This window comes from Electrophorus electricus, chromosome 6 (genome assembly GCF_041902795.1).
Source record: "Electrophorus electricus isolate QZ-2024a chromosome 6, ASM4190279v1, whole genome shotgun sequence".
Classification (NCBI taxonomy): Eukaryota; Metazoa; Chordata; class Actinopteri; order Gymnotiformes; family Gymnotidae; genus Electrophorus; species Electrophorus electricus.
Window position 1 is genome coordinate 4,526,428 of NC_137502.1, and position 12,867 is coordinate 4,539,294.

At 38.3% G+C, this 12,867-nt stretch overlaps 1 protein-coding gene across 11 annotated transcripts in view; it reads right to left on the bottom strand.

Annotated features, from left to right (window-relative positions):
• Positions 1 to 9,547, bottom strand: part of LOC113573996 (arrestin domain-containing protein 4) — a 34,865-nt gene extending 25,318 nt beyond the window's left edge. For 6 of the 11 annotated variants that reach the window (XM_081715474.1, XM_081715473.1, XM_081715472.1 and 3 more), the window contains exons 1-8: positions 9,215 to 9,547; positions 8,823 to 9,122; positions 8,633 to 8,699; positions 8,267 to 8,414; positions 6,259 to 6,361; positions 5,290 to 5,546; positions 4,513 to 4,675; positions 3,846 to 3,934 (exon numbers count right to left, since the gene is read on the bottom strand). In XM_081715474.1, the coding sequence (XP_081571600.1) occupies positions 3,846 to 3,934; positions 4,513 to 4,675; positions 5,290 to 5,546; positions 6,259 to 6,361; positions 8,267 to 8,414; positions 8,633 to 8,699; positions 8,823 to 9,114 (1,119 nt within the window). In that variant the 5' untranslated portion in view covers positions 9,115 to 9,122; positions 9,215 to 9,547. The remainder of the gene's footprint in view (positions 1 to 3,845; positions 3,935 to 4,512; positions 4,676 to 5,289; positions 5,547 to 6,258; positions 6,362 to 8,266; positions 8,415 to 8,632; positions 8,700 to 8,822; positions 9,123 to 9,214) is intronic. The other 5 variants (XM_081715478.1, XM_027004616.3, XM_081715479.1 and 2 more) reach the window with 4 other exon arrangements.
• Positions 9,548 to 12,867: the final 3,320 nt, after the last annotated feature.

Sequence of the window (12,867 nt, forward strand, 5' to 3'; positions counted from 1 at the left end):
AAGTGGACACAGTGGTATGCACTCACTCCTGTCAACAGGGGTACAGCGTGCCTTTCCACAGCCCCTGCCAAAAACAGCAGGTGCGAATACCAAGAGCACAGGAAGATAAGCATGAGCACAGACAGAAATCCACACTGCTAAGCAACGTCGCTGGGCCCTGGCATGCAGTTCTATTAGTACTGCCAAACTGTTGAGGATGGAGAAGCCCGGTGTTTTCCACATTTCAAGAATGTCTGCGTGAATGAAATATTATAGGGAGTACATGTGGGTCAATGCAGGTAATAAACAATGTACAGAGTTAATGTAGGGTTGAAACCAGAGCCCTCTGTAGCTATCTTTGTGAAGCATCCACATCAAATTCTGGCATTCTTGGACTGAATCAGAGGTATATTCTTTCACAGGTTATAAGTCATTTCCTGGTTTTGAGCAAGTGGTAGGACTAATAGTATAGGCTAGTATATTGCATGATGGGATAGCTACAGCATTGTCTACTGCATTTTTATTCCTTTATCCCATAAAGTATGATGTCAATGCCTTTTTGAAAAGCAGCTTCTGAAAGAAATGAGGTTGATTGGAAGTGCTGGTTAATTCATTTAACATGAAGTTTAAAAGACTTCACCATTACAAAACTAAGATATGGCATTCTCTGTCATAACAAGTCAACTCTTAATATAATGCCTATTAAACAGCATTAGATATTAAATACTTTATTGGACACCAGAAACATAATTGACTTGTGTGTAAGCCATATAAAGTTAAATCTAAAAGCAAGATTCAAACCAGAACCAGTATCACAGGCTTTGATTGGTCTAGTATAAGTTAAATATCCTTTGTATTCAGGATTGAATATACTTGATCAGAACAGGATGAATTAGAATTAGATTGCACTGACAATGGACATTTTCTATTCAAGATTATATTTTGTCTGCGAGTACCTACATAAGGTCCTGTTTGGCAGCCCACTTCAGTGTTCGATTTTGACTTTATGATATGACAAAGTTTTGCCAAATAACACTGAAAGTAAGAGGTTAAGCATCTGACTGCAGTACTTGGAAATTATTTAAATGTTTTCATACAAAAAGTCTGAATTCCCAAGAATGTAGCCTAATACAGATGCAAGATTTACTAAGATTTGTACTAGTTAGTCTGCGCACACCTGGACCGGCTCTCATTAGCTGAGACTCAAACTCCCCAGTGTATCCCCAACAGGAACAAATGTCCATGATGGATGCATCAAGCAGGCACTTAAACACTGGATTCAAGGACTTTTCAAGGACCTTTGGGATTTTGTACCAAAATGGTATGACTTATATTTTGCATATACAAATTGAGAGGAGGCAGATCATGAGCTGAACTCTAAGCTATAAATTATGGTGCTAGTAAATTCTTCTGAGCTGGTATTTGTAGTATTCCTGCTATTAGAACTGTCAGGCAAATGAAGAAAAGCTTAGATCAGTTTAATCACTAGATTAAAAAACAGAAAGACAGGTATCTGCTGTGGATGATTTTAAATCTCATTTATCCATTCATGTAGCCATCATGTAAACAGTGAACCTGGAATATGTAAAAAGACGTATTGGCTGGTGATACAGTAAGTATATTACTGTGGTACACGGGTTCCCTACATGTAAAGTGATTTATACAGTTGTTTACATAGATGCTTTATCCCATGGGAGTTCACCCTGGAGCAGCCAGTTGACCACTAGCTTCAATAACATCTAAGAAATATAATGACAACTCTGGAAAAACACACAAAAATGATCTTTTAGGACAAGCACATCATAAATCAGCTTCTTTTATATGGTTATTCTTAGAATAGACTCCTCCCTTGAGTATCTATGAATTGATTAATGTACACCATTGACACACCACTGACTTAAATAACACAGGAATACAGCTGCTTTCTTGAGACATGACACACTGGCTCCTAAATGAAAATCCCACAGCAGGGTTTTTTTGTTTTTGTTTTTTGTTTCCCCCCTGTGCTGTAATATCTAAACACAGCATTTCCGTTGCTCGGTTCCTGAAACATGTAGGCTTTCAGAATGGCACTGCTTATCCAACCTGATTATGGGTAGTGGCCCAAAATGTGTCAGAAAGAGATAATATAGCACTAATCCTGACCACATGTAGGCTGTTTATCCCGTCGATATAACATATTTTAGTTGACACTGTAACCATTCACAGCAATGAAATACAATGTCAAAATGGAAAAATGATAATTGTGTTCTGTTGCATTGGGCACAAACATGCAAGCCTATTATAAATTAAATTACAAACTGAAAGATTGTACTTTCTTTTCATTCTGGCAGCCTTACATTGTATTGTTGCTGTAAAAAACAAATCATCCCATAGAATGACCAGGTCAGAATAAAGTTAAAAGAAAAGTTTCAGGAGATTTTTAAGATTTGTATTAGTAAAAATGAAAACCTTGGACATATTCTGTGCTGAATTATTTTGGTGTTTTTGTTGGTAAATAATAATCTCCTTGTTTTCCCTTTCAGTTCAATAAACCTAATAAAATATCTGGCATATACTTTATTAAGCTCACATTTACAAATATGTTGGTACAAAATAATACAAACATTGAGTTAACATTTTTTCAATGTAAAAATAATATATCACTGATTTACAATATAGTATATCTATGCATGTTGAATCATAATCTGAATGATATTGTTAATGTTAACTAAAGAGTGGAAAAGAACATTTAAAATGTAATAATATTTACAAAATTTATGACTGGACACAAGGCAGCGATGGACTGAATAATGAACTGATTATCATTTCTTTATCATACACTATACTCTTTTTGTGGGAATGTCATTCAAAATGTAAACCATGGTAATAATACTTTTATAATAATTTTTTTTCTAAATTAAATAGATTTTAAGTAACCACAACTGTTTTGACTGTTATCAAAATAGGTTCGTAATGACATGACAGCTGAGCTTAGGTTTTAAGAAAGACTTCTGATTTTTAATGACACAAACGAGGCAGTGCAATAATTCAGGCAAACTGAAATGGCATCATTACCAATAACAATTAATAATGCCTAAACATGTATTGCAGAGGGCAATGTAATGGCCAATTAAAATCTGTAAAAAGCCTTAATGCTTGATTTTAAAGCTGAATACTAGTATACTAGTATACTAGTATACATTTTATATTGTCAACCACAACATAACCAGTATACAAAAACAAACAAGAGAAAAGAAAGTGCTTTTTTCTTCGACAATGGTTGCAACTAAACCACTGTCTGCTTGAACAGTTCAAGTGTAAACAGAGATGCATTCCATTGCTGTTCCACTGTGCATGTTTCAAATTTACAAAGATCTCTCACTGCTCACAGCTGCTATAAACTGTATTTACCATACTAAACTGTATTTACCAAAGATATTTCTTTAGGTTGTGCATGCATAATCTGTCCACTACATTTCGAAGGACTGCATGGGACTACATCTCAAAGCAGCCTTGACCTTCAAAAACGACACACCACAATCACATATTGCACCATAACTAACAGCATAAGCTGTTGCATGAATCTTTCATGCCCCCAAAATTTTGAACAAAGCAAAAAAACAAAACAAACAATAAAAACAAAAGAGCAAAAATGTACATTACTGGCATCTTTAGAGTCCTCAATCAGAAAATGTCAACGTGCAATGGCAAGCAGGCACAAACAGGTGACGCTCGAGCCAGGCTGATAAACAGGTTCACTTATGACTCATTCACAAATGAACCTGACGGTGGGCACATGGAAAGCTGACCGCCTAGTACGGGGGAGGGGTCTGAAATCGGAACTCCTGGGTGCAAGCGAAAGCCCGGGTGCCCAGCCGACTCACCAGTTCAGAGGCCTGCTGAGAGCAGGGGACAGTGGAAACATGCTGTTCCCTCTCCACTTCTGACACAATATCAGCATAGTTCGGAGGAGCTGTCCAAAGCAATAATAGCAACAGTTAGGTCAAATGCCCAATATTATTATTTTGAAGAGCTAGGAAGTGTCAGTCAACCAAAACAGTTATTCTCTCATGTTTCGTCATTAACTCGCAATATAGGTGTTTATAGATCTTTACTTTGTTGTGCAGTACAAGTCTCCTTGGCTAGCCACTATAAAAGTGGGCTCAACAGTTTTTGGGTTAAATATAAAATCTTGTAAATATACAGTTTATTTTAAAAATTGTTTAACTCCTCTAAGATTTTCTAAAAATATGCTGTTTTGTAGCATCTGTTTGCATTTTGCAGTGCAGTGCATTTATTTATGCACCAGAGAGTAGCATAATTATTTCATATAGTTTACATCACCCTTACTTGACATTTAAAGGCAGCAACATGTGATGCTATTTTGCTTGAAAATCTTTCAGCAAATCTTAATAGTAACTCAACACTATGCATTTCCCTTGTGAATTCATGATGAAACTAGCTCCCACAATAGTGCTTGGGTAACATGAGATGATAAACTACCCGAGATGCAAAGTACTTTTTAATTAATTTTATGCATCTCTGCCTTACCTTCGGGTGGATCTGGGAGGGAGAGGGCCAGCCAGTTCATGACTGGACTGAACTGACTGACCATGCTAAGGCTTTCATTCCCAAAGGCATTGCAAGGGGTAGTGCCAATTATGACAGGAAGCTCCACCTTCAGCTTCTTGGCACCTGGTATCTGAACTATGACCTCAGAAAAAGAACAACAGAAACACAGATACCATGGTATTTAGACTAGGGGTGTAAACCATTGACCAAATCTGCAGTATTGATCAACAATATATTTTTTCTCTCCCCTTTCCCATCAAACATTGATTTTCTTAGATATGACAAGACAACAGTGATGTACAATTAAGCTGTTTTAGTCATTAATCAAACCCCACAAAGATATATCAGGACAATGCATTTGCGTTGCATTTTACTTGGGGGGGGGGGGGGGTTCAGGCCTCATAAATTTGATTTAATCAAGTAGGTACGCATCCATTCATTAAAGCCAATAAAATGCTGCACACAGTAACTAAAAATGGTCATGGTGATGCTACCCATGATAAGTGGTATTCTGTGTTGTTCTGCCTACATCAGTTCTACATACATCAGTTACACCCTTAATGTAGTACCATGTAGTACCGGCTGTGGAACTGACTGGCTAGTGGTCTTTTAAGGATAAAACGTTAATATGTCAATTACAGCAATACAGTTCAGCACTGAAGTCATTGCTAATTCCAAAATGTCTGTTAGCACTCTAAATGCAGAATGAAAACCAACGTTCTACCATATTAAGACGTGAATACAAATTGTACTTACTGCTAGAGAGTATTCCACTCTAAGTATGTCTGAATTAAGGATGGAGGGAGAGACCAGAGGTATCTTAAGTTTTTTTCCATTCCATGTGGCACAGCAGCCAGAAGGGATAGGACTGCCTCTCACACTGGCAACCACCTGTTTGTATCTTATAATCTTTCCACAAGCCATGTAGGTCTGGATCTGGTAAATAACTGCTTTAGGCAGAACCAACCGAGAGCAGCAGTTTTCAATCTGTGCATAGATCAGAATTGACTGTCCTGAAATGGACAAAAAACAAATATCATTCAGACTGATGTTAAGCTGCTGTTTTTACCAAAGTACAAAGTAGAATGAAAACATTTACTCACTAGCCCTATGTGGTATTATATTTATTATAAAGTATTATATTTATATAAAGTATTATATTTTTTTCTGTAGTTTAGTCATCTCTGAACAGATCCTTATATCTTCACATTCAAAACACCCCCATCATTCCTGAGCAACGGATTTATCACAGTAAGTTTCCAACACAGTCAACACTGCTGCAAAATGATAGCAGACCAAGTGAGTTGAATCCTGTAGGATGTGCAATAACTGTTTATACGTCCACAGTTTTGAAAAATATGACATTTAACCCTCCAAAGTTTAAGGGCATTTTCTTTGTTTTTGCATAATTTCTTAAATCCACTTTAACAAGTCATAGACCAGAATGGGAGTCAAGGCTGCAAGGTGAATACTTAACCTCTACTCTTCACTTCAGGATAACTTAATTATAGCACAAACATCATGTTTTCTAAAAGGTAACTTCATACACACTAACATGCAACAACACTATCTATTAGGGAAAGTGGTTACTTGACATCAAGGTTTAAAATTATGCTGAACTTATCATACTAAACCTATACATCTTCATTATCACCAGTCTATCTTTCTGCTTTGGTAGTAAGTCATCCATACATTGGTCAGCAAAAATGAAAGAATGTCACTTACCATTGCAGTAACCTTTTCTTTCAATGTTGACATTTAGGGAGACAGGACCTGAGGCAAAGATCCAGAAGCCAACCATTTTCTCACTGTTTTCTGAAATGGGACACTGAAAGGGAGCAGTTCACAGTTCACAGTAGATTTGCATTTCACGAAATACATACATAGTGCTTGAAAAAGGCCGAAAGTGTATGTGTGTGTGTGTGTGTGTGTGTGTGTGTGTGTGTGTGTGGATGCTATGCTGATATTAGGTAGGTGCTAACTTGTTGCTATGGTATACCAGTTTGTTGCCATGTCTTAGTAGGTGGCTGCTATGGAATCCCAGGTGGCTGCTAGGGTGTTACCATGGTTCCTACTGTCTTGTTAGGTGGTTACTATGGAGTCCCAGGTGATTGCTAAGGTGTTACCAAGTGGTTGCTATGTTCTTATTAGGTGGTTGCTATGGAGTCCCAGGTGGCTGCTAGGGTGTTACCAAGTGGTTGCTATGGAGTCTCCAGTGTGTATGTATGAATGTGTGTGTGCATGCATGTTAGCATGCATGTGTATATGGCAGAAGTGTGAGGAGCAAGAGAGAGACAGAAGAGGTGCTGTGCGTATGTGCTGCGTCTGTGAGACCGAGTTGCCTATTGTGACATCATCTATGGTAGTTAGAATTTGGAGTTCTAATTCTGTCAGTCATTTCTATGGGAGGTGTTTCATTTTTAAACTCAAATCTATTAAAAATCCAATCGACTCCAAGTATACATAGCACAACTTCTACTGCCAAGACCTTCAAAACACAGTTTGAATGGAGTCTGTTCATTAAGTGGGTCGGTATTAATTGCAGAAGACTGGAGAATAATATTAAGAAGAAGAAGGATGAGGAATAACAATATAGTGCTTTTTAAGCACTTTAATGAAAGAGAAGAATGCTAATAATGATCTGTTTATTTTTCTTGCATGTTCCAATTAACTTTCTCGCATGCTGATAGATTAAATGGCTTTAATATAATTCTAGGTTCTGATCTAAATGTACACAATTGTATCTCCAAGCTGTAAATCACTTTTACAGTAACCCTGTTGAATCTCCAGTGTGTTACAATGTGTTTTGAATAATGAATCTTAATATAAAATCTTAATTTAATGGAATTTATGTCCATTTTGGTGAATTAATTTGGAACCGGAGCACTTCTTATTCTAAGAGAAGCCCATATCCACTAGATGCAGGGTATCATCCCTGACTTACATGGCTTTTCTGTTCTTGCTTGTTTAGGGGCGTTTCAGCTTCAGTATTGACTTCAATATGTACACTCAATAGAGTTTAAAATTGGCTGACTAACTTGGCCAATTAGAAGATTGTACTTTTTGACCTGGAAAAACAATAACTCACGGGTGCCAACACCTCTAGTGAATGTAGTAACTGATGAGGTGAATCAGGTGCGTTTGAGCAGGGAACTCGCCAGACTGCTTTACCAGCTTGTTTCAGGTCATCGTCCTTTTGCAAGGTGAAGCACTGTACAATGTGGTTTGAGGCTTTTGGTCAGACTTGAGCAGACAAGGTACTACTGGTATGTCTGCTACCCCCAGCAACAGTCATGTCATCGGTAAATACCAGTGAGGCACTTCTACTGGTAGCCAAACATGCCTATGACAGCATATTTCACAGACGGGGTGCTTGGATCATTAGCAGTCCCCATCCCCAACACAAATTGTCATTATTTAATTACTTTTGAACTGCACTGTGTACACAGATTAGACAGATTAAATATATTATTTTCAGGCATTCCATTTGTGCCTAAACAGTATTTTAATTGGTTATGGCTTAAAGGGATCTGAATAAAAGTAGAGCACACAGCTCTAAAGTGATGCAAGTTTCTTCTGCTCTTTTGTAGAAAACACATTTCCTGACGTTTCCTCTAATCCGCACGGTAGTCTCACTTCCAGCCAACGTGATTTATGTCTTTCAAAAAAAAAAAAAAAACTTGACAAGGAAATAACAGGCACTGCAGATGGTGTTTTGTTTTGGCATTCTCACCACCAGTTGTGGCGAATTGACATCAACATGACTGATGATAGGAAGTTCTCTGCAAACATGCTGATCTCGATGGAATGGCCTCTGCAGGATAGCCTTCACCAAATAGCAAACATAGCCATACTTTCCAGTGAAAGAGGAAACAAGGGGTCTGCAAAACAATGCCAAAGAGGGGTAGCTTTCTGTGAAAATGAATCTTATGACAGGATAATAAATTCACATAAACTATACTAGCAGGATATAAATAAGACCTGTATAATGTCCACACATATAATGAACAGTACTTAATATCAGATAACTGCAGGTAGAAATATGTCATGTTTTCATTATTGATGCACTAACCAAATATTTCACTTTGGTTTGCATTACCTTTGAGGCAACTCTAGTTCAAAGGGTATCTGATGGTGCCCTGCTTCTAGTGTGAGGCCATCATTACCTGGTTAGAGTCATTTTTTTCTAGATCAGCACTTTATCTCACGATTCCTTACACTTACAGATTAAGCTAAATCACATTTATCGCACTTAAATTATATACCAAGTGACAGCAGAGATAACCCACCTGTTGCTTCTACAAGTGTTTTTGACAGGCAGACTAACTGATTTTCCTCGAAAGCGTGGAATAACAGCTTAGTCGTGATTGCAGCAAGTCCAAATGGACAAGGCTGGCTTCGTGGTCCATCAAACCAACTAACGCGGGCACATCCTTTGGCACAGAGTTGAACTGCTTTTATTTTGGTGTGAGCAGAAAGCTCTATCAAAACATGTCCCGTTACAAGCTCACCAGAACTGTACCCATTCCCTTGGTCGTTGTCAAAAAGTACCCTCAAAGTTTTCACGCTGTCGACCATCATAAAGTTCACTGTTAAAAATAAGTAAATAAATATTAATAGTTTATTGCAAATGTATGTTAGGGAAATCTCGTAAAAAGTCTTGCACGTACAGCCAGTTTACCTGCTGTAGAGGAGATGTCCCCAAAAGAGTAATCATGAACTTTTTAGGCAAACCGACGGCTTTTTCAGACTCCAATGTAAGTCTGCTGCGGTGAGTAACTTAAGATAAAGTCCTTAACGCTAACTACCTAACACGATATTCGGTTAACTTGTTCGACCACCAGCAGCTAAGTGACGGCGTTCACAAGCTCTAGCTGGCATCTCTCATTTCCTAACGCGTGTGTTCTCTCGTGGGACTGTTTAAACAGTGCCGTGAAGTACCACAAACAAGTAACATTATTACACTGCAGTGCCGTTCCCTGCCGTGTCGAAGTCCACCAACGAGTTGTTATGGGACGTGATTTCAGGGCGGTAGACCGTCGATTCGCCTCGATGACGAAACAAACAAATGCAAATAAGGTGGGTGTCCGTTACCCACCAATGACAGACCAGTGGAGACGCGTGTTCACTTTTATGATTTTACGGTTTCTGAAATACAGGCAATCAAACGTAACCTCACTCAACGTGGGCTGTGTGTCTGTGTGTGTGTGTGTGTGTGTGTGTGTGTGTGTGTGTGTTTGTGTTTCGGTTGACCGTTTTTTGTTGTTGTTAGTAAATAAGCAGTAGCAGGCCTTTCACATGTGTGAAAGCACATTTCCAAAAATGTATTTGAAGCTTTATATTATTTTCGTATCTTGGCTGTTTTGATACCTATGGCTAAAACTCTTCAGTGATGGAATCATAGGCCGCACAATACCCAAGGACGTTTTTTTTTTTAAAGAAATGTGCCATTATAATGACAGTAAACTATAGTATTGTTCTACTCTATCATTTTCCCTATTGTGATTTATATGTATGCCCTGACGTATTCATTTCTGAACTATTGATAGGGGCAATAGCATTGTGCAACCCTTCAGCAACTACTCAGATTGCAACAGTTCAGACCCTTATTTGTATTGTTCAGCCTAGTATAAGGTAGGACGTAAGTGGTTAACGAACAGAGGGTAGCTCAGCACTGTAAGATCAGCATGTTGCTGCTGTTCTCCGAGATGGCCAATCTTATCTCCAAATAAATTACATTATGCATTTATCTGCTGGTGTTTACTGAGAAGTTCCAGAGGAAAACTGTGTGAGGAGAGTGTTCTGACACCCTCGACACCTGTGCTTCTATTCACGCTGCATTGTGAATGGTGCATCTGCTTGACAACTTCGTACTCTATTACCACATATTTTAGGTTCATGAAAGCATTCATAGTCTGGAATTACCTAAAGTGTAAGAAAAACAGTAGTCAAACTGGGCCATTAGTATTATTTAACTTCAGTGTTATTCCATTACTTTTCAGCATAGTATAGGCTTTTATTGACTTTAACTGATATAGATATTGCTTTAAAACATGTCAGTCCAGGTGTCCTGAGTTTCATGATGATGCCTGTTATATCAGGCTCCTATACATTCCTCTCAAGCCCGCATCGTTCCCAGAGCAGCTTTATCATAGCTTTTCTGTTGAGCCTATTTTGGTCTTCCATTCCTCATCCAAATCATGATCTAAAATGGAAATACAAATCTATTCTAAAACATTATCCTCCTTTTGAAATTACTCTTTATCACCACCCAATGGTGAATATGCAAACCTGCATGGTGCAGTGTGTGAAGTGTTTTGATGCACTATTCTGTGAAATTTACTTTGTAACATACACATGGCAAAAACATGAAAATGTGATATCCACAAACGGAAACAGTATCGAGTATATATGATAGCTGTTCTGCATGGCAAAATAGTGTGGACTTGAAACTTGCATACATAAGTGTGACTTGTCATGTACACATCTGTTTTCATGGATATGATCATTTACCTATACTGGTTGCCTAGTTGTTGGCCTATGTAGATGTGTGTGTGGTAAACATATAGATGATTTTGCTGTTAAGGCTCTATTAGAGTGTTTCCTCATTGGAGTTAATTTACAGTTTTGAAAGTAGTTTGGTTTAGCTATACCAAAGGGCTTGACTCGAATAGTTGTTTTATTTAAAAAATAATAATAATTTCTATCATTATTATGAGTGTTAAAATAGTGTGATATAGCGTGATGGCTTGATGAGATTATTTAGCATGAGTGAAATAACTGAGGTCTCTCTCTCTCTCTGTGTGTGTGTGTGTGTGTGTGTGTGTGTGTGTGTGTGTGTGTGTGTGCGCGTGTGTGCGTGTCCACATGTGCCCATGTGTTGAGTCTGTAGCACATGGGTTGCTGCAAACTCCCCTGTGGGCTAATAGATTCGAGATGACATGCTCTCCGCTTCCATGGTGAATGTTCACTGAACTTTCTGGCACAGAGGCTGCCTCTAAAGTGGGTTCAACCAGAGGTTAATATAAACAAACAGCAGAAAATGGAGAGCCAGGGATTATTAAATGTTGGAATGACTGACAAATCCCTCATTGCCATTAGCCCCTGGCCTCCACCTTTGCCCCGTTTTCCAGAAACTACTGTGCCTCCGTACAACAATGCTGTGTTCTTGTTTAACACCGTCTGTTCAGGGCCAAAAAATTAGTCTTTGTGTTGTACAAGCATGAATCACTGTAGCTGACCAATGAACCTCCCCTATGCACATAGACATAGAGATGACTTGGTGCAGGCATTTAGGGTGTTAAATGCTGCCAGGTTTTTTCATAATAAGGCACTCACCAACTATTTGGTTTTCTCATTTTCCAAATAAAGATTGAGGTTTATCTCAATTACTAGGGTTTGTGCATTGAGAATGCTTTTCAGTCTAAGAAAACTGGTCCATTTCTTAGTAAATGCTGTGACAGAACAGAAACATTATATTTTTATTAAAGTTATTCAAACATCTTGCAGACCTTTCTTGCATGATAATTTAAGATTGTTGTTAGATATATTTTTAGATTTTTAGTGGGTACATTTCAAGGAGTTTATAAGACATTTGTTAAACCGTGTTGAAAAACCGCAGTCCAGGTAAATGAATGACTAGCTAAATGAATGGCCCTACTCTTTGTAAACTCTAAGTGAAACCTTTAAATGAGCACATAGCCATTCTCCATATTAAACTTAGTTTACTGAATCCCTGGATTTGTTCCCCCCAACTGCAGGGGAACAGAAGATGCTTCATGGGATGCAGGAAACATTAGGTGATGAGCATACTTGCTGTAAGTGCAAAAAAAGGATGAAGAAGTCAGAGATGGTAACTGGAAATAGCATAGTATGTGCAGTTCTAGAAATACATATCTCAGGCGCGCGCGTGTGTGTGTGTGTGTGTGTGTGTGTGTGTGTGTGTGTGTGTGTGTGTGTGTGTGTGTGTGTGTGTGTGTGTGTGTGTGTGTGTGTGTGCGTGTGTGTTCGTTCGTGTACCTATGTCTATGTCGAGTATGTCACAGTTGTGCATGTTGTACCGACAGGTGAATTTTATGACCTGGTGGTTCTTTCAGAGAGTGATTGATGGTCTTTAAAATTAGCATGAATATTATTTTAACAAAAATTGGTTTTGATTTTAATCCTGGAATGAAAAACGGTTGTCAGAATCAAATTATGGTCTCATGAATCTGCTGTTTCGATGGGTGTCCTATTGCTTGTATATCCTGCAGCCATTTTTGACATTCTATGAAATCACATATACTGCCCTCTTGTGGCTCTGTCTTTGAATGGCAGAATCGAACACTGACTCTC